This window comes from Pleurodeles waltl, chromosome 9 (assembly GCF_031143425.1).
Source record: "Pleurodeles waltl isolate 20211129_DDA chromosome 9, aPleWal1.hap1.20221129, whole genome shotgun sequence".
NCBI classification, from domain to species: domain Eukaryota; kingdom Metazoa; phylum Chordata; class Amphibia; order Caudata; family Salamandridae; genus Pleurodeles; species Pleurodeles waltl.
In genome coordinates, this window is record NC_090448.1 from 1045882215 (window position 1) to 1045905262 (window position 23048).

At 44.9% G+C, this 23048-nt stretch overlaps 1 protein-coding gene across 2 annotated transcripts in view; it reads left to right on the plus strand.

Annotated features, from left to right (window-relative positions):
• NID2 (nidogen 2) overlaps positions 1–23048 on the plus strand; it is a 449243-nt gene that overhangs the window by 8119 nt on the left and 418076 nt on the right. For both annotated transcript variants that reach the window (XM_069208632.1, XM_069208633.1), the window contains exon 2: positions 12428–12730. In XM_069208632.1, the coding sequence (XP_069064733.1) occupies positions 12428–12730 (303 nt within the window). The remainder of the gene's footprint in view (positions 1–12427; positions 12731–23048) is intronic.

Below are 23048 nucleotides of genomic sequence, written 5' to 3' on the forward strand. Positions count from 1 at the left end.
CAAAAAAGTATTTCTGTTATGTTTACATGTGATAGGACTGCACTAGAATTCAGGACCTCTTCATTAAAAAAAACTTGAATGTTATTTATTTAGGGGCTATTCTTGTAAACCGTGTGGTTAGAATGACTACTTCTGCAGTAAGATATATATATACAGGGAGTGCAGAATTATTAGGCAAATGAGTATTTTGACCACATCATCCTCTTTATGCATGTTGTCTTACTCCAAGCTGTATAGGCTCGAAAGCCTACTACCAATTAAGCATATTAGGTGATGTGCATCTCTGTAATGAGAAGGGGTGTGGTCTAATGACATCAACACCCTATATCAGGTGTGCATAATTATTAGGCAACTTAACAAAAAACAAATATATACCCATTTCAATTATTTATTATTACCAGTGAAACCAATATAACATCTCAACATTCACAAATATACATTTCTGACATTCAAAAACAAAACAAAAACAAATCAATGACCAATATAGCCACCTTTCTTTGCAAGGACACTCAAAAGCCTGCCATCCATGGATTCTGTCAGTGTTTTGATCTGTTCACCATCAACATTGCGTGCAGCAGCAACCACAGCCTCCCAGACACTGTTCAGAGAGGTGTACTGTTTTCCCTCCTTGTAAATCTCACATTTGATGATGGACCACAGGTTCTCAATGGGGTTCAGATCAGGTGAACAAGGAGGCCATGTCATTAGATTTCCTTCTTTTATACCCTTTCTTGCCAGCCACGCTGTGGAGTACTTGGACGCGTGTGATGGAGCATTGTCCTGCATGAAAATCATGTTTTTCTTGAAGGATGCAGACTTCTTCCTGTACCACTGCTTGAAGAAGGTGTCTTCCAGGAACTGGCAGTAGGACTGGGAGTTGAGCTTGACTCCATCCTCAACCCGAAAAGGCCCCACAAGCTCATCTTTGATGATACCAGCCCAAACCAGTACTCCACCTCCACCTTGCTGGCGTCTGAGTCGGACTGGAGCTCTCTGCCCTTTACCAATCCAGCCACGGGCCCATCCATCTGGCCCATCAAGACTCACTCTCATTTCATCAGGCCATAAAACCTTAGAAAAATCAGTCTTGAGATATTTCTTGGCCCAGTCTTGACGTTTGAGCTTGTGTGTCTTGTTCAGTGGTGGTCGTCTTTCAGCCTTTCTTACCTTGGCCATGTCTCTGAGTATTGCACACCTTGTGCTTTTGGGCACTCCAGTGATGTTGCAGCTCTGAAATATGGCCAAACTGGTGGCAAGTGGCATCGTGGCAGCTGCACGCTTGACTTTTCTCAGTTCATGGGCAGTTATTTTGCGCCTTGGTTTTTCCACACGCTTCTTGCGACCCTGTTGACTATTTTGAATGAAACGCTTGATTGTTCGATGATCACGCTTCAGAAGCTTTGCAATTTTAAGAGTGCTGCATCCCTCTGCAAGATATCTCACTATTTTTGACTTTTCTGAGCCTGTCAAGTCCTTCTTTTGACCCATTTTGCCAAAGGAAAGGAAGTTGCCTAATAATTATGCACACCTGATATAGGGTGTTGATGTCATTAGACCACAATCCTTCTCATTACAGAGATGCACATCACCTAATATGCTTAATTGGTAGTAGGCTTTCGAGCCTATACAGCTTGGAGTAAGACAACATGCATAAAGAGGATGATGTGGTCAAAATACTCATTTGCCTAATAATTCTGCACTCCCTGTATATATATATCTCTTACTGGTAGTCGCCAGTAGGTAGTTCTAGTTAGGACCTAGTTTCCATAGGAAGAACATTTTTTGTTTTGCAAGTAACTTTGGTGCCGTGTGACAAATCTACTTCAATGGGTTTAGCTGCTGTCTTGAAAGTTGTTGGGTGATCCTTCAAGTGGTTGCCAAGAAAAAGAGGATTTCCAAAAACACATTTTTCCCATGCATTTTCCCATAAGGATTCTGAACATGACTACAGCTTAAACCTCTGGGAGGAATTCAACCAAATTTGGCAGAAAGTTATCTCTTGGTACAGAAAGCGTGCTTTTTGTGACTGGGTGCAAATCTCTTCAGTAGTTTTGGAGTAATTGGAGATTTAAAAATATAGCTATCTAGGGATGTGGATCCAACTCTCCCTGTACTGAAATCTGATTGGCTGCCAACCCTTCAATAAGGAAGTGTTGGCTGCCATCTTGGGACTCTGTTTGAGTAGAGTCCCACATAGATAAGAGTTTTAAAAAAGGGACCAATGCAGAGTTTTCCTGAGCCCCTATCCTTGGTCTAGAATTCCCTTACAGACCCTGCCTGGCCTAAAGAGATTTTTTTTTTTCCTCTGGGAAAAATCCACAGATTTTTGCTAGTTTAAAAAGAAAGAACAGTCTCTTGCCCTTTTCTTCTATTTGGCCCAAGAGTGGGCAGGTCCCCGGGGCATTGGGGGATTGAAAATGGAAGGGGCCTTATATTAGCCCCGGGGACCACCCCCTCTCTGGGGCGATTAGCCAAAAATATGAGGGGCACCACCTTCCCTGGGCAAAATCTGCATTTTCTTTTACATGGGGAGGCCCATATGCTCTCCCCCGCCCACAGCCTTGGGGACCATCACTTCCCTAGGGCTAAATACAGACTTGGTATGAATGGGCCAGTGCGGACCCCCATAGCCCCAGGAACTTCCACCTCCCCAGGACTTCATCTTTATTTTATATCCCCACAGCCTCGCGGTCCACCACAACCACCGGCTAAATAGAGAGTTTGTGGGCGGGGGGTGCGCTTGGCCATCCGCAGCCCTGGGAAACACCACCTCCCAGGGGCAATTTGCTGTAATGAAGGGGGGGCACGCATCCTCCTTCCCCCTGCATCCTCAGGTGCCGCCACCTCCCTGGGGTTGAAAAAAAATATGAAGGTGATTTATTACAGACCCCCAGCCCTGGGGACTACTGCCTCCCCAGGGCAAAGTTAAATGTTGGAGGGGGGCTGCGCGTCCCCCCTCATTGAGCCAATAATGGCACTGGGAACCGCCACCCCCCCAGGGCCAGCTCCTGCTATGTCCCAGGGTGAAGACCCCGTTACATAGCTCTTTCATCTGATTTGGCAGGATCTTTCACAGCTTCCGTCAAATCAGAGCAAACACTCTGCCTCAAGGGGTGAGAACGGTCAAAGTGCTCTCGCCCTCTGGAAGCAGAGGTTTCATTTCAGATGAAATGATTGCTTTGCAGACAGGGAGATGCATGTTTAGTAACTCCCTGTGTGCAAAAGCAATGTCCGCTAGGGCCGGATGCGGGCAGCCGGCAGGGACCACGGGGGCTTTGAGGCCCCCCTGCAGTCCCATTGCACACTGAGTGCCCTGGGGGCACCCAAAATAGATGGCCGGGCCCCAGAGGAGGGAGTCCCTGGGGCCAAAATCGGCACAGGAAAGGGGCCCATGATGCCCCCCTCCTCCTTTTAATGAAGGCCGGACCCCCAGGGTATGTAGTCCCCAGGGCTGAGATCAGCACGGGGAGGGGGGCCATGCACCCCCCTTCCCCATTTAATAGTGGTGGACCCCAGGTGATAGGATCCCCAGGGCTGAAATTGGCTTGGGGAGGGGGGCCGTGCAGCACCCCTTCTGGACACTGGCCATTTACCTGAGGTAGCACTTACTAACTAACCAGCAGAAAGTACTCCAGTTGGATAGATATTTTGTGAAAACTGTACACCCTTATTGGATAATCGAGCAGGTGAGTTTCCGTTCTGACCAGAGTTTCTGTTCTGGCCACGATGCTCATTCCACAGAAATGTAAACCTCTCCAGGAAGCACTTACAAACATAAATGTAGCAGGTGCCCCAGTTGAAGCTCTACTTCTGGAAAAGACTGATGATCCTAACTCTTGGGCTTGGCGAAGGCAAAGTAAGTGTGTTTACTCCGCGATTCCATGTTGAAAAACGATCTAAATTCCTGCGTGGATGTGAATGCAACTTTCATCCTTTGGAGTGTAATCTTTATGTTACTGTGGCAAGTGGGTTCTTTCTTGTCCTCGCCTAGTGAGAGCAGAGTTTATGGTTCTCCCTTTAAATTGCTACAAATATGCAATTGTGCAAATCACGTGGAAGCTCTGCCCACTTGGTCCTGTCCGGTCCACCTTAGTATTATGCAAAGGTCTTATCGCCCTTTGCCAGGATGATGGACAGCTTACCAAAGGGCGTCCCAGTACATTTCCTGCCAATTTTGGTAGCACGTTCTTGATGCCAATGAATGTGATAATATCCCCACCAAACATAGAAGCACTTACATCATACATCTAAGAGGAAGGACCCTGGTTTGGTGGAGATTTAAGTCTTTGAGTCTTATTGTTATAACACAAGGAGAGAGTGTCAGGAGTGATCTAACCCGACACTAACTCCCATTTAAACTAGAGACCGTAAACACACAAAGTGTGTGGGGTGATAAGAGAGAGAACAGAACTCTTAGGGCCTGTTCAGAAAGCGCTGGTTGAGCGTGTAGTTAACAAGAAATGTATGAGTGTGATGGGTGGCTAAACCTTCGAGGGAGTTCCCTTTACTGACTAGGTGGTCTCACACACTTTAAAGTGGCATGCTTCATCATATGACCACCTAGCCCCACCCAGGTAAGATGATACTACCTGGGCGGACTCATCCTTGTTTTTAAAAGAACTGCAGAGGGAGTGCTGAAATGTAATCTAGTTGGATAATACAAGGGATCCAGATAAAGGTGGTGTAGGAGGCTGGCCTGGCTTGTAGTGGGTACCAAAGATACTTACACCTTGTGCCAGGTCCAGTTATCCCTTATTAGTAGAATAGAGGTGTTTCTAGCAGCTTAGGCTGATAGAAGGTAGCTATGGCAAAGCAGCTTAGGCTGAACTAAGAGACATGCAAAGCTCCTACTATACTACTTATATCATAAGAAAACACAATACACAGAGTTACCAAAAATAAAGGTACTTTATTTTTATGACAATATGCCACAAGTATCTCAGTGAGTACCCTCAGTAAGAAGGTAAGTAATATACACAAGTTATATGTACACAAACCACAAATAGGTAAATAAGAGTCAGAAAAGTAATGCAAACAGTGTAGAATTACAATAGGTTGCAATAGGCAAGCATAGGTCTAGGGGCAACACAAACCATATACTCCAAAAGTGGAATGCGAATCACGAATGGACCACAGACCTATGGGAGCTTGTAGAGGGTTGCTGGGACTGTAAGAAAACAGTCAGGGTGTCCCAGTACACCTACTACCCCCAGAGAGCACAATAGTCGTGATAGGGGGATTCTGCCAGAACAACAAACACCAGCAGTGTACTGACAACGGATTTCTGGACCTGAGGACCTGCAAGGCAAGGGGACCAAGTCCAATAGTCGCGACAGTGTCCTGGGGGGGCAGGAGCCCAGGAAACCCCTGATGAAGGTGCAAGGAAGCTGCCTCCGGATGGAAGAAGCTTGGATTTCTGCAAGAACAAAGAGGACTAGGAACTTCTCCTTTGGAAGACAGATGTCCCACATTGCGATGAAGGTTGCAGAAGTATTCCCATGCAGAAATACTGCAAACGAGCCTTGCTAGCTGCAAGGATTACAGTAGAGGTTTTTGGGTGCTGCTGAGGACCAGGAAGGACCAGGATGTCGCCCCTTGGAGGAGGAGACAGAGGGGATGCTCAGTAATTCAGAGCCCTCACAGAAGGAGGCAGCACCCGTAGAAGTACCTGAACAGGCACTTGGAAGATTTGTGAACCAGAGTCCACACAGAGTTACAAAAGAGGGTCCCACGGCGTCTGAGGCCAACTCAGCGGGTTGAGCACTGCAGGACAGAGTGCTGGGGACCCAGGCTAGGCTGTGCATGAAGGAAATCCTGGAAGAGTGCACAGAAGCCAGAGCAGCTGCAAATCACGCAGTACACAGGTTTGCATTCTAGCGTGGGGATTCAAGGACTTACCTCCACCAAACTTGGACTGAAGGGCCACTGGGCTGTGGGAGTCACTTGGGTAGAGTTCCTGTCTTCCAGGGACCACGCTCGTCAGGATGAGAGGGGACCCAGAGGACCAGTGATGCAGTAATTGTGGTGCCTGCGTTAGCAGGGGGAAGATTCCATTGCCCCACAGGAGATTTCTTCGGAGCTTCTGGTGCAGGGTGAAGGCAGGCTACCCCCAGAGCATGCACCACCTGGAAACAGTTGAGAAAGCCGGCAGGATGAGGCGCTACAATGTTGCTGGTAGTCGTCTTGCTACTTTGTTGCGGTTTTGCAGGCGTCCTGGAGCAGTCAGCGGTCGATCCTTGGTAGAAGTCGAAGAGTGAGATGCAGAGGAACTCTGGTGAGCTCTTGCATTCGTTATCTGAAGAATTCCCCAAAGCAGAAACCCTAAATAGCCAGAAAAGGAGGTTTGGCTACCAAGAAAGGAGGATTGGCTACCAAGACAGGTAAGAGCCTATCAGAAGGAGCCTCTGATGTCACCTGCTGGCACTGGCCACTCAGAGCAGTCCAGTGTGCCCCCAACACCTCTGTTTCCAAGATGGCAGAGGTCTGGGACACACTGGACGAGCTCTGGGCACCTCCCCTGGGAGGTACTGGTCAGGGGAGTGGACACTCCCCTTTCCTTTGTCCAGTTTCGTGCCAGAGCAGGGCTGGGGGATCCCTGAACTGGTGTAGACTGGCTTATGCAGAGATGGGCACCATCTGTGCCCATCAAAGCATTTCCAGAGGCTGGGGGAGGCTACTCCTACCCAGCCCTTCACACCTATTTCCAAAGGGAGAGGGTGTAACACCCTCTCTCAGAGGAAATCCTTTGTTCTGACTTCCTGGGCCAGGGCTGCCTGGACCCCAGGAGGGCAGAAACCTGTCTGAGGGGATGGCAGCAGCTGCAGTGGAAACCCTGCAAAGGCAGTTTGGCAGTACCCGGGTTATGTGCTAGAGACCCGGGGGATCATGGAATTGTCCCCCCAATACCACAATGGTATTGGGGTGACAATTCCATGATCTTAGACATGTTACATGGCCATGTTCGGCGTTACCATTGTGACGCTATACATAGGCGTGTAATGGTATCCCCGCCCTCACAAAGTCCAGGGAATTTGCCCTGAACGATGTGGGAGCACCTTGGCTAGTGCCAGGGTGCCCACACACTAAGTAACTTTGCACCCAACCTTCACTAAGTGAAGGTTAGACATATATGTATTGTATTGTAATCGTATTTATATAGCGCTTACTACCCCTGACGAGGCGTCAAAGCGCTTTTCGATGAGTAGCACGCTACTCCGGAACCCAACAAGAATTAGTGATGGATTAGTATTGTTTAATAATGAGTACAGTTTTAGTATTATTATGAGTTAATTTGAGCCGCGGATATGAGAGTTTGTTAGTTAGATTGACTGGAGTAATGGAGGGGTGGAGGAGGAAAGAAATCCAGAAGTGTTAATTGGGAGTATATCCTTCATTTACTCAACCCAAAGGCTAGGGATGAATAAAGGGGGGCAGAGGGGGAAGAGTATGTGGAAGGGCTAGGGAGAGCATAGTAGCAGGGTGAGATGAATGCAGGAGAATTTAGTAGGGTTGTGTGGGAGGTCACAGAGGTATGTGACTTATAAGTTACTTATGTGCAGTGTAAAATGGCTGTGAAATAACGTGGGCTGCAGTGGCAGGCCTGTGTAAGAATTGTCTGAGCTCCCTATGGGTGGCATAAGAAATGCTGCAGCCCATAGGGATCTCCTGGAACCCCAGTACCCTGGGTACCTCCGTACCATATACAAGGGGATTATATGGGTGTACCAGTGTGCCAATGAGAATTGGTAAATTTAGTCATAGCCTGTAGTGACAAATTTAGAAAGCAGAGAGAGCATAAACACTGAGGTTCTGGTTAGCAGAGCCTCAGTGATACAGTTAGGCACCACGCAGGGAACACATACAGGGCACCTACTATGAGCACTGGGGCCCTGCCTGGCAGGGTCCCAGTGACACAAGGACTAAAACAACATATATACAGTGAAATATGGGGGTAACATGCCGGACAAGATGGTACTTTCCTACAGGTAGTAAATAATAAAATTACCTCACAAATCACCTGTTTTGTTTAAGGACTTTTTAATGTAGGTGTTCGTAGGTAAGAATAAAAACAGGAGTGAAGACTCTGTTGAGGATAATGACTCAAGGGTTCTAAAAATTGGGGACCAACATGTTTCTGCCCACACTAAGAGCCAAAAAGGTCTGGGGCATTCATCAGGGTCGGGGATCCCCACGAATGGAGAGCCAAGTTATATGTTCAACATAAGGATAAGTGCTCAAAAAAGTTAATTGGGCCTACCTGAGGAATTCTGGGGGTGGCCCTGCGAGCAAAGGCGGTTAGTCTCTGGTTTGGGATCTAACAGTGGGGGGTTGCCCCTTCTAGTCACACTTACTCCAAACGCTGCAACCTGGTAGTGCACCTAAAGTCGGTGTCCCAGCTGCTTGTATTTGCCTTTCTAAAGGAAGATTCATGTTCTCACAGAATTCTGGAGAAAGATGTACGAGGAACAATCACATTGCCAAATGCACACAAGGTCACTGGAGACATTTCATCCTAGTCCATTACAGAGCTGTAGTGTAGGATACACACTGGACATTTACCCATCCATGTAGCACTTACTAACTAACCAGTAGAAAGTACTTCAGTTGGGTAGACATTTTGTGCAAAACTGTGGATTATTGTTGGATAAATGGTTAGATGCGGTTCGTTTGTGGCCGAGTCACTCACACAGCTACTGACTCACCCACACAGACACTCACCCATCCACTCATAGATGTACTCACACTCATGCACCCACTCACAGACCCACTCAGACTTTCACATACCCACTGACAGACCCTCTCAGACATTTATGCACCCATGCACCCACTCACAGACCCACTCAGAAACTCATGCACTCACTCACACACACTCCCTGTCAAAGGTTAGAGGTTACAGTTAGGAAATAACATTTAAAAAAAACATTAGAAGTTAACTTAAAAAAGCAAAGGTTACAGGAACATTATAGTTAATTTCACCATAAAACTTCAGCAGTTATATTACTTGAGCTAACTATAACTTACTCCCTTCCCCGCATTGTACTGCTTATGACCTCACCTATTACATCACTCATGACGTGGTCAGTGACATCACTGATGGCATCTCAAATGACATCACGGCCATCATCCACAGAGGCCCTCACACACCCACTCACACTCCTATACGTCGCACAACCTCACTCACACACCCATACAACCATTTACATACCCATTCACAAACCCATACAAGTACTCACACAACCACTCATTCATCCATGGAGGCACTCACACACTCATTCATGCAGGCACTCACATAACCACTCACTCACACAGCTATTCATACAACCAGACATTTACCCATACAACCACTAAGTCACAGCTACTTACACTCCCATTTAGTCACATTTACAGCCACTGACGCACCCAAACACCTGCCCATACAGCCTCTCAACACAGCCACTCACTCACACATACATGCACCCATACACTCACTCACACACCCACACAACTACTTACATAGCCATTCACACATCCATACAAGCACTTACACATCTGCTCACTCTCTCATACATCCATTAACACAGATTGTTACTCTACAATAGCGCCACTCACACAGCAACTTACTTAACCAAACAGTCACTCAAACAGCCATTCACACACACACAGAGCCACTTACACAGCCAGTCATTCACTCATTTAGACACCCACTCACACCCATACAGCCACTCGCTCATCCATACAGCCACTGGCAAACCCACTCACTTGCCAATATACTCAGTCACACTGCCACTCACTCACTCACCCACACAACTACTCACATACCTACTTATACACCCATATAGACACTCACACACCCACTTACACATCCATACAGGAACACAGTCACCCACTTGCACACAGATACAGTCACACATCCACTCACATCATCATGAGTGTTTGAAATAGTATCTCTGAGTAGAATAGAAAGTATACTTTTTAAACTTTTGTAGTACCTTGGTATATATGATTAACATTAAAAAACATCACTGACCATGTCATGTGTGATGTAATGTGTGAGATCATAAGCAGTGCATTGAGGGGGCATAAATTATAGTTAGCTCAGGTACCCATAACTGCTGAATGTTACTGGGTTTGTACAAGTGAAATGTGAGCCAAAATTTAACGTCCCTGTAAGCTATGTTTTTTTTCAGTGAAAAAGGTGGGAAAGCAAGTGCCATCCATGCTGAGCTAGAAAGCCACATTCTTTTTCAATTTGTACAGCAAAATCTTTAAGCATAGGATTGGCCTAGTGCCATTCTTGCAGATCTGTAAAATGACAAAAGCCTATCACCACTCCAGGCACAGCATTACAGCTTAGGACTGATAAAATACCATCCAAGCCAACCTGGAATGAGCAAAAGCAATCCCTGACCCATGTTTCAATGTCATTAAATCTCTTCAGATAGGTTTAACTTTGTCCAAACACAAGGGAGCACCCAGTATAAGTCAAAACAAAACCTTTCAAGGGTTAGAGTGAACTAATATATACTGCCAAGCGATACTGGGATTTGAACTTTCAGCCTACTGAGTAACTGCACAGGACCTTGACCATTTGGCCAGAAGTGACTCTGTTCAGCTCTGCATCCAATCGTAACTATAACATTGTTACCAAACGTATTGATAGTCTGACTCTTTGAAGTAATTGTATGGCAAGACTATTGCAATGTCGCTCTCCCTCTCTCTCGCCTTCCTCCGCCCCATCCTTCTCTCCCATTATGGGTTGGTAGAGAGAGCGACAGGACCACAGGGTAAACCTCAAGGCCCCCACAGTCCTCGCCTGCTCCCTGTGTCTTGTGGGAGCAATGTTTTCATCTATCTCCCTGCAAGCATATTTGCATGCAGGGAAACGGATGAAAATTTCACTTTCTGCAAATGAGAACTGTTTGACAGCTCTCACATGCAGAAAAAGAAGGGTTTGCTCTGACTCGGTGCAATCAGCTATTTCCTGGGGTAGACACCCCGGGACATAGCAGGAGCTAGCCCTGGGGGGTGGCGGTCGCAGGGCCACCATTTGCTCCAGAAGGGGGAGTATGGCAGCCCCCTTCCAACTTGAATATTCCCAGGGAGGTGGTGGTCACCGGGGACGGGGGCCGTAACAGACCCCCTTCATTATTTAAATTGTTCCCCAGGGAGGTGGCGGTCCCTGGGGCTGTGTGGGGGCAAGACAGCCCCCCCACATTTGTTGACAATTTCTGCCCCAAGGAGGTGGCAGTTCCCTGAGCTGCAGGGGGGAGGCAGCCCCCCCCCTGCATTTGCTGACAATTTGTGCCCCAGAGAGGTGAAGGTCCCCAGTGCTGCGGGGGACTGGATTGGTCTCCACATTCAAAATGTCAATGCCTCTGGGACCTGGCCCACACAGGAGCTTCTTAAAAACAAGTGCCCCAGCCCACACTCCTGGTTTTAAGTGTTGGCAGGCAATCCGAGATCTGCAGCTCCAAGCAGGAGCTCCTATTATTCTCGAAGTAGTCGTGGAGGATCTGTGATCCTAGATATACACATTTATTTTTCCTTCAATATCTCAAAAACTATTGAATGGATTTACACCAAATGACTGAAAGCGTAATCTGCATACCGAAAGCTACCTTTCTGCCAAATTTGGTGTAATTCCATCCAGCTGTTTGTGCTGTATTTGTGCTCAAAACACTCATGGGAATTAACATAGGAAACATATGTTTTGTGAGCCCCCCTTTTTCTCTGCCCCTACTTGACGGACCACCCTGAAACTTCCATGTGCACAAAGAATCACTGGCACACTTTTTTTTTTTTTTTTTTCTTCTTTTTTTGGGTGGGGGGGTGGGCGAGGGGAATTTTGTGAAGATTCGTCAAACAGTGCCAAAGATATAGAGCCTGATTACAACTTTGGAGGAGGGTGTTAATCCGTCCCAAAAGTGACAGATATACCACCCGCCGTATTACGGAGGGTGGTATATCCGTCACATTTGGGACGGATTAACACCCTCCTTTAAAGTTGTAATCGGGCCCATAGTCTCCTAAAGCACTGAAAACGTCCCTCACTTTTATTCTCGTTTGGTTTTCCGCTGTAAACTTTGACAGGGGATCCTTGCTGTTGGTTCTGTGTGCCTAGATGATTCACAGGTAATAGTTGCACTTCATAAAAAAATGTTTTGCATCTTAAGGTCCTGTGCTCACTTATGAGAAACTGTGGTATTTTATGTTCTTACCACATCCCTGGCAAGATATTATGTAAAGAATTATGAAACTGTACATCCTGCCATCCTGCATGAAATTGTGGTATCACTCAAAATTGTTATACACTGATCGGGGTTTTGAAGAATCAGGAAAATGAGTTTAAGGTGGTTTATAGTGACTTGCTAAAATGGCTATCAAATGTGAGCTGTTCGAATGAGCTATCAGTTTGATGCTTTACTCGCTATTTCTTCTTCATCTGTAGGTTGGTACAAATGGACTTATCTCCACACAGGACTTCCCAAGAGAGACCCAGTATGTGGATGATGGATTTCCAACAGACTTTCCTGCTATTGCTCCGTTTCTTTCTGATTTAGACACAAGTAATGGAAAAGGTAAAATATTTTACCGCCAGGACACAACTGACGAGATTCTAGGCAGAGCGGCTCAGGAGGTGCGCCGGGGATTCCCTCAAGCTGCCTTTCATCCCACCTCTGTGTTCCTGGTAACATGGGAGAGTGTTGGTGCATACGAAGAAGTGACACGTCTCTCGGGACCTTCGAATCGGGTAAGGCCGATGCTCTTTAACAAAACCTTTAAGGGGAACAAATTAATGTGTGATTACTTAAGTTGTTTTTGAATGGGAAACGATGACTAGAAAACTATGATTCTCGACAGCTAAGGAAAAAACTGTCCACCCAGTGTTTTAAGATGTGGAATTACTCTGTTATTGCAGGTATACTGACACTTATTAAGAAAAAAAGTTTCACTTTATAGATTGTGGAAGTTTTGTCTCCTGGAATAGTTGGAATAAAAATCTTACTGTTCTTTGTTAAATACTTTCTCCTTGTTTAGTGGCTGAGCCTGGAGATTCATAGAATCTTTACTTATTTAGAAACGACTCCAACTTCAAACAGATTAGCCAGCTTTGACTTGGTCTTCAGTGCAAGACTTCGTTAGACTCAGTCCTGCTCAGAGTGGATGTGATAAGATGTTGAAAAAATTAGGTTTGTTTTGCCTTTTGTGAATGCTACCAAGTTTGTTTTGAGTCGCATAATTTCAAATGAAGCCAAAGTCACTTTGGTTTTGGATTTGTGGTTCCAAAAATCTGTGTGTAAAATCTTTTTTGTATTTTTACCAACATTTGGTGACTTTGCGAGGACTTTTATAATATGTAGCTAATTCTAGAAAGCTTGAAGATTGTTTAAAAGGCAATGAGACAGAAATTATTGTCAATTTCTGTCTGCTGTTTTTGTTTGAAAACTGTGTATTGAATTTTTTTCCAAGGTAATCTGGGTTAAGGCAATTTTCGGTCTATCTTTTTAAGTAATCTACTCAACACAACTGTCTGGATGCTCATCACATTACATTTGCCTTAGATTACCCTATGTTCTTTAGGTTCAAGATGGATGAATAGGGTTGAGGTAAGGGGGAGCATGCCCTTTAAAGCACCACCAATCAATATAACATAAGTAATAGAGAGTATGAGGGCACACGCTTCCAATGGATTGCTATCTGAATATGTGCCACATGAAATACCCTGGGCCAACAACATTTGATGTAAATGTCCATTCCATTCCATTCTGGGCTTAGTGTTCTATGTGATCGTATGATGAATGTTATGGTCTCACCTGACAGTGCTGCTGTCGCCACTAGAGAGGGGCTTTGGCTCTTCCCATATGTTGGGAGCAAGGAGCACATGCTTTGATTGGGCAGAATTTCTCTGTTTCTACAAAAAATTGCTTCCTCTCCAGCAGCTGTGATCATTTTGTTTATTTATCCAACTGCCTGAGCTTGATCTTTCAGAGGCATTCACTCATGACACTGTAAAGCTGTTCCGGGGTCTTAGATAACTAGATAGTTTATGGTGTTTTTCTCTGGCAGCAGCACGGATGGGAGGAGGGCAGACAGCCTACGTGAATATTTATGGGTGGTTTGATAGTGCAACTGCCACCTGACCTTTTAACCTACATCAATATTATTCAGTAGTTCTTTGTCCAGAATCCAGGAAGTTGCAATGGGGACCCCACTTTCTATACATCTCCATGTTGAAGACCCTTCGCAATTTTGATACTTAGGAGGCGTAAAACATCAGAGGAAGCGAAATGGTACAGGCTCAGTCGCAGACAGAAATCTTCACACTCCTACTAATCTCATTCATGAAAAAAATGCATATGCTGATGCGAGTGTGTGCATGTACAGGGTCGGACGGAGACAGAAAGTATCCCCAGACACCAAAATAAAAGTGCTCCTATTAGTGAATTAGGTACCTAAAAATGTGGTCTATGTTTGTAATTGGGATAGTTTTTAACTTGTAAAGACATGCTGCATAAAATATTTTGCATGGCATGGAAAATTGCATGGATTTGAGCTTGCATGTTTGTTTTAATATTGGGGAAATTAACAGTAAAACCAAACCAGCAGATCATAAAACAGGCCCACAAACCGCTAAAAAAAATGACTCACAAATTGACCTGTCAAAGTAGCCCCTCGTCCAAAGCGTGATTGCCCTATAGCAGCGTCACTGGGATTATGCGATTCCAGGGCTGCATTTTTTTTTTCTTCAGATAATTATGGACTTTTAACATAATGCTTAATCTGCTGCATAATCTACAGATTTGAACAAAAAATAATTCTTATTTAAACGGTTCAAAAGTTACTAAAAGCATTGTGAGGTGTTTGCGTGCAGTGGAATGCTCTTTGCAAACGTTAACTGGTTATGTTTTAGTTGCTTTTTCTGTATTTCATTGTTAAATTGATAATAATGTGCTGAAATAGTTTCCCAGACAGTATTATCATGTGTAAAAAGCATTGGCAAAGCCAATAGGTCTCGCCTATGCAGGAGATATTGACTTTGCCAATGTGTTTTAGCCATGTTGTACACCAGTGTGGGAGCTCTTCAGAATGGCTAAAAGTTAGTGGCGTAGAGGAGAGTGGCGTGGAGTGTCATAGATTGGAATGGCGCAGAGTGGAGTACAGTGTTGTAGGATGGAGTGGCAGAGTATGTTGTGTATTGGAGTGGCTTAGTGTAGAGTCAGAGTGGTGTACACTGGCGTGGCATAGAGTGGACTAGTGTAGAGTGCGTTGACAGAGTATTGCAGAGCATAGTGGTGCAGAGTGCAGTGGCATTGAATTCAACGGCGTAGAATGTAGAGGGGTAGACTAGAGTGGTGCATAATAGAGTGCAGTGCCACAGAATGCCGTGCTCCAGACTGCAGTGTCACATAGTGCAGCAGCACAGAATAGAGTGGTGCATAGTGGAGTGGAGTGGTGTACAGTTGAGTGATGCAGTGGCACAGAGTAGAGTTGAATGGCGTAGAAAGCAGAGTAGAGTCAAGTGGCACAGAGTGCACTGGCCTACAGTGATGCAAAATAGAGTAGCATAGAGTGTTTTAGTTTATAGTGCTGTAAAATGCAGTGATGTTGAGTGGGGTAGCATAGAGTGGAGTAGTGCAGAGTGGAGTGCCTTAGAGTTGACTGTAGGAGAGTGCAGTGTTGTAGAGTAGAATGTCAGAGTGCAGTGGTTTAGAGTAGTGCAGAGAGCAGTGGCCTAGAGTACAGTGATGCAGAGTGCAGTGGCATAGAATAGATTGTTTCAGAGTAGAGTGGTGCAAGGTAGAGTGCAGTTGCGTAGAATGGTGTAGAGTGTAACAGCATAGAGTACAGTGGCATAGAATACAGTGATGCAGGATAGATTGGAGTGACGTACACTGGATTGACATAGAGTGCAGAGGCATAGAGTGCTGTCTTGCCAAGTGGCGTTGAGTGGAGATGTGCAGAGTAGATTAGTGTGGCCTAGAATGGAGTGGTGTAGCGTGAAGTAGAATAAAGTGACAGAGTGCACTGGTGTACAGTTCAGTGAAGCAGAATGTAGTGGCTTGGCGTGGAGTGGTGTAACATGGAATAGAGTAGAGTGCAGTGGTGTGGAGTGATGTAGAGTGGAGTGTTCATGGTGTGGTAGCACACAGCCATTACAGACAACACATTTTCAATTGAAATTACCATTATATTTGCATAGACATACTTTTTTTCTCATAAAACTATACAGTGTACAGACGAAAATGTGTGGAAATTGCATCACCTAGTCTAATGATTTGTTTTGATCATATTAAAGTATTGTTTCCAACACACTTCAGAAATAACAAAAAATGTGCTTCATTTGTGTACCTAATGCTGGTATATTCTGAAATACTTCTACAGTTTATTCAAATGTTGTCATGTGCTTAAAAAAAACGTGTTCTTACCCCCAGTATCCAGTAAGGTTGTCACATAATTCCTCTCACTTAGAAGTCAGAAAAACAAAAGTAAAGAACCACCCTCAGAAGACAGTGCCTGGTGTTTGACCATGGTCTCTAAAGGCACACCAAATGTGACCAGATAAGAACAAGATACAGAGGTCTGTCTACAGAAAGGGAGAATTTTGAAGGATACTGGAAATAAGGTGTGGGCAAGGGAGGGTGTGAACTCAAGCGGGGCAGCCTAAAACATATGATGCCTGCAAATGGAAAGAAGGAAAACAAGTTACAAACCACAAAGGCAATTGCAAGCAGCCAGCAAATGCATGTCTAGGTCAACTTTCTGGATGTCTTCATCAAGCCAGATTGTCTGGTAGGGTGCAACCTAAAAATTATAAAATAATGGCGTGATACTATAAAAAAAAAAATGCTACGTTATGCCTCATAATTTGTATTTTCGTATGGCATAATTTAGTCAACCCTGCTGCATAATTTAGTGCTCACCTACAGCATAATCCCAGTGGCCCTGCCTATAGTCCAGTCCCACCCTACCCTGTGCGTGTAATCGCCTCCGAGTCGATGTGGCCGAACCTTGTATCCCTCCATGCAGTTTTATGAACTCACACGCCACTCTTCCTATAAGAGCTGTTTGAGCGTCTATATTTTCGTATGCGTGGGCATCTTTGTAAGTCTGTGATGCGGAGTTGTCGTTATTTTGATTTTAATTTCTAGTTCCTTGACAACAACAAAAAAAAAACTGGTAATTTATATACATAACCGTTTGGGTGGTTACATTTCGCATGAAATGCTTTGTGAGTGCAATCTTATAAAGTGGGGTGCACTCGTGCGAAACAAAAACACTGCAACGGAAACCCTTTGTCTGCATATTTTAAAATCCAGACGGTATATTTAAGGAAATGCGCGCATTTATCTGAACGGAGTTTGCACGCTCTGTGGGCGCATGGACTTGTGAAAGCTGTGCTCACTGGCGGTTTTCTCTGACAGTGCTCGTCTGTTTACAGGTTCAAAGGGCGTAATTAGTGGCCTTTGAGTGAGCTTCGTTCATCTTCCATTGCATTCGGCCCCTCTGATTGATTACGAATCTTGAACCGCCTGTCCTTGTAAGTGCTCCCTAGTGGAGCCTGCGGAAGCTTTGTTGAGGCTAGCGTGGGATGTTTACGTTTGCCAAATGGATGGCTCTCTTTTGTTAAGCTGAAGCCTTTATAAGGCAGTGTGCCAGCTTCGGAAGTTTTAGGCCCTTGAGGAATGTGTTCTGTGGGCTATACATCATCAGGAAGTCCCATTTGGCTTTGTTCTTTATCCTGTACATCGCCAAGAGGCCGGAAATGGCGTTGTTCTCAGTTTCCGCCTCCTGTACATAGGACGTCACAGTTAGCCCCGGAGCCGTGATGTACATAGTTTGCTAACCATTAAGTGCATTTATTTTATCCTGATCCTGGTGAAACGATTTATTTAACATTTGGTCACCCTGAAGTGCAGGTGGGCAGGGTTTTAATGCAGGGTCCTGCGGCGGAGGGGTGTCCCCACCCCTTCAGGCAGGGCCCATCCAGTCAAGCCCAATGAATATCGTTAAGAGGAGGGAAACTCAGGAGGTCTTCTTTCACATTCTTCAGGGAGAATAAAATCATTTCGTTTTACACCACTGCAGGGTTTAGGGGGATTGGTGGAGGTCATCATTTTGTATTACTCAGCTGCCGGATTCTGCAGGGGGGGCAGCATTTTCTATTACACCTCTGAAGGTGGTAGAGTTTGTGCAGTAAAATGATAGTACAAGGAAATGCAACCTAGGCGAATTTGTGATGCAAGGTGCAGCAGGACATTGCATGAATTTGAGGAATGAAGTCTCATCACACAAAATGGCACTTGGTTAACCACAGTGATTGAATGATCTGATCTACTTAAGCCCACCATTCCTCCATAAAGGACCTTTTAGGTGCTTGGTCTTCAAAATAAACACAGAACTGACACAGGGTGGTAGAAATATCTGCTACAGTTTATGTGAAAAAGAGAATGTCCGGCCAGGAAGAACAGTTCTCCAGGGCTGCTTTGTGCTTTGTGAAGGGCATGGAAGTGTGCCAAGCCTGACATCAGCTGATAGGTGCAGTGCAGTGCCTAATGTCAGTTCATTTGTTATGTTCTAATTGTGTTTTTCAGAGGGAATATATGCACTCATCACTTATGGGGTTGCTTGACATAGACTTGCAGCAGTGCAACTATTCAAACTTTCAGTAGAGATTAATCAGCTCCTTGATATAAAAAGACTCAGCATGGTATACTGGCTAAACAGAACTGAAGATATCAGTAAATGGTGGGGCAAAAGAGGATGCGGAACATGTAGAGGGATGGTAGCAACTTACAAAGTTTGGCTCTATGATCACTTGTTTAATATAAATTTTTAAGTCTGTGTTTTGAAAGTGCAACTACCAAACTGACCTATTATTGATGCAGTAGAGCAGGCTGTGTCTTCCTCTTTCAGCTATTGGCTACTTTCGACCAGCCTCTTTCAGCTATTAGCTTGAGACTTTATCAAAAGCGTCTTAGCTCAGCCGTGTGTAGTTTAATCTATCACCTAATACTGTTAGCTGTTTTGGAGTATCCTTTCACTTGCAGTCAAGTGCATGCATTGTGCTGCACGAGGGACTACTTTGGAAGTATAGTTCTCTCTTTACTCTAGCTGGGTCCTACCCATGTGTCTCTCTAATGTGGCAAATGTTAAAGCGTGGCACAATAAACCCCGATATGCTGGCTTTGCCAGTGCTTATCTAGTTATACTGTCACCAACTACATTTGGCAAACTCATCCACTTTGAGTCTAAGACCTCTGGCCTCCCATATAATCTTAACCCAACAAAGAGTATGGAAACCCCGCTTTTGGGCATTAGACAGGTTTACCTGACCTCCATACAGCGGCTGGTGCTGCAGATATCAAGATGAGGGGTGGGAGAGACGGGGGTGTGGGTGGATTGGGAAACTACATAAAAAAAAAAAAAAAATCTTACTGATCACTGGCTTCCTCTCCTGCCGCCTCGTTTGTCCTCCTTTCCTTTTCTGGTGTCCCAGTATTTGCTGGGACACTAGAAGAGGCTCCCCAGCAATCCTGGCGCTGCTTACATGCTAAACATAGCATGTCAGCAGCGTCAGGATTGATCTGAGCAGCAGTGACTGCTCCTCAGACACAACCCTGGGGCCTGTGCACTTTCTCCAGTACGGCTGTGTACACAGCAGACTGGAGAAAACTAAGTGCATGTGTGTATTTGGACAGCCATCTTAGGCCGTCCAAACACACATGAGTGCGTAGTGCCTTCCGGCTCTTCCCAAGCAAAGTCTGTCAAGTCACCATAACTTGGGATCCTTTCCTTTGTCCCTGACACATTATAAGGGATGTATGGCTTTGAGTACATAGAAAGAGTGCCTCACAGACAGACTATTATATGGCTGTCCCATGTATATGCTTCACAAAATGGTTGTCGTGTTTGGTTTTGAGCTGATGAAGTCCACCTAGACATTAGTGTTTGCTTGTACAGCCTTCTTTCCACCCTCCCTTCTGAAACCTCTGTATATAGTTTGTTCAGAGGGTGTACATCTCACTCCCTTCATCCAGTGTAGGCGTCTCCTGTCATGGGCGAAACCTGTTCATCTCCCATTTCCTATGTTCCAGTCCTATCCCACGGCATTGGAAACAGATGCAGGTGTCAGTCTGAAGCCCAAAGCGCAACACCTGGCTCAATGATATCTGGTCCGACTGCAGACTCTAGGCTCAGTAGCCCACGAAACCTAACCAGCAACAGAGATGGGGCACTGTTTACAATATGAAATATAGCAGCAAATGCCAGTTTTGCAGTTCATTTAATTTTGCCTAATAAAATTACACAAAACCAAATTATGCAGATTCGCAGACCACTAATCAATAGTAGCATTTGGGAGGTCAACAGGTGATTGGAATCGAATGACTGATTTCTTGTAGAGTATGTCACTAACTGGAAAATGGTGACTGGTTACCGAGTCCCTAGAACAAGAGTCCTAGGATAAGTAGCGCCTTGAAAATGTATTGCATGAAAGTATTATTGCAGTATACTGGTTTTGCATCTAGACACATCCCATCCGTTTATTTAGTCTATTAATGCCCAAAATCCCGGACAATTTCATTCTGTGTAAGTATCTTTGATGCAGGAACCTGTGTTTTACAATAACGGGGCTATTAAGCGGTTTATGCGCGAATGAGACTTGATTCCTGTGCGTGTTATTCTTGAAACGATGGAAACAGTACACCTTTCATTCTCATACAAGACCTACCAGACGTTCCTGCATGTGGTCCATGTTTTTAAATAGCTTCGGGTGTGCTCAGCTTGCATTGTATGGTGTTTGAAAATCTCTGCACCCGCGAATAAGTTATATGGGTATTCTGATATGGTGTCTAATTCAGGTTGTATGTACGTTTCACAAATAGGGTACATGATAAAAGCTATGACACCAATAAGTATGAGTTGGCAAAGAGAATAATCTGTAGGAATATCAGAAGATGATAGGACTCTGTGTGCGAGATTATAGTACTTTGAATTGTACCTCATATTAAATACAAGATGCATGCGAGAGGTGAACCATTCATAACATTAAGCTTGACCCCGTGCAATTGGACAGTGAATGATCCAATTTCCACTAAAGTACCCAAGGTTTCCAGAACCTGACTTACCATGAAGGCCCAATCAAGCTGACCACCTCTACACCAAGAAGGGTAAGTCCTCAAGCAAGTGTGCGACCTTTCCCTTGATAATTGCATTAATTCAGTTGTTCCTCATTGACTTCTGAGAAGCCCACAACTAACTCAGTAGTGACTATCAGTGTGTTCAGTTTGCCAATAAAGATGCAGATGTACGTGGTTGTGAACTGTCCTGGAACCCTTTAAAATAATGGAGGTCTAGTTTGTGTGCATGCACAAATAATGATGCTGTACTCCTTGCAGAAGGGTGATTGGTTGGATTCAGCGCACCATTAAAAAAAATAGTGGGTCCTGTGTTACCCACCCCTTTTTAATTTCCCCTTCTCCCTCCTACATGGAGGCAACAAAACACAACTGCAGTACTTTTCACTGGTCCAGGATTCACAAACATTTTTCTACAGTCGTTATTTAACTTTGGTATGCAAGAACTCTACCTTGAAATTTAACATTTCGACCAGCATTACTGGATGGACACTCTCCCAAAGGTATGGTTACGTTAGGAGTTGTGGCCGTTTTTGAGAAAGGCATCCTTCAAAAGATAATGGTCAACACAAGCCCTTAGGTTTCGGGATATATGCACAGGTGCTGTAGGGCGTTGCCCACCCAGTAAATGTTATGCATGTCGTAATGCATCATCATGCCAGCGCACATGGAAACACTTTTCCCTGCAATGCAGAGGAGAGAGACCACCAGCCACCTGGTACAATGAAGTAAAGGAGGGAGCAAGTTGGGCATGAAGAGGTGTTGATTGTTTCTCACTTGGATGTAGGCGGTGTGATGGCTCAAAAATGTAGAGTTTGGGATGCTGGAAAAAGGTGGCACAAAGGAAGTGGGGAAAGCGAGAGGGGGCATTGGGAATCCATGGGATAGGTCTAGGCCTTGAGGGTTAGAAAACCAAGCAAACCGTAGACGGGCCAAAAGGAGAAGACGTGACAATATCAATTCAGAACTTAAGGTGAAGATCAGTGTTCACATGAAGAAATGTGGGTGGAAATGCTGGGATGGAAACTTTTTTAGGATGGAGGAAGGGTAACAAAAAGTTAGAGCCTTGTCTAAGGCATATTGGCACGTGCAGCTCATCTGAAGGATGTAAATTTAAGCTCAGTTTGTGCCGAATAAAAGTAGCGTTGTTTTTAAATTCACGTAATTTTTCTTGTGTGTAATTATGCAACATTAGGGCAAAATTACAGGTATTTAGGTGAATTGCAAACTGTCGATTCACATTATATTTTGGTGCAAAATCCATCCTTGTGATATTTTTTCGCAAGCATGCATTTTAACAGAAGCATGGTGAATAACAGCGTTCACGTTGTGCTGTTCTGCTGTTCCCAGGCCTTCGCAGTATATTTTTATGGTGAATTCCGCAATTCGTGCTAAATGTTCGCAATTTCATGTCACAAACCCAACGCACATTTACGCGAATTACGCCGCGTAATTTAAATTTTACCCCGGTTTAAAGAAAAGCAGCCTTTGCAAACACAACATAAGAGATCGATGTAAATAGCTCTCTTCCCAATTTAAGGCACTGAGTTTAGGATTTACTTAATTATGCTACGCATTCTTGTGAATACAGAAAGTTGGAAAGCTGTCCCAGACACAGACGGAACCGAGCTGCGGTGTGGGGGATATGAAACACTTTGTAAATGCAACTACACATTGTAAATGGTGATGGTTGCCCTACAGCTGGGGGAAGGTAGGGAGGTTGTGTGTAAGCATGAGTGATTCTCATCAGTTTAATAGCAAGGCAGTTTACTGCATGTGGCTGCTCGTGCCTCGCTCTAAGTCCACAGAATGTGTGTACATCCGCTGTCAGCCTATTGTGTCCCTGTTGCGTTGGAGACGGCGCTGTAACCATGTCCTTCCATCCTGCGTGATTACCTTCAACTTGTGGAGTGATGGCGCCCACTTCCTAAC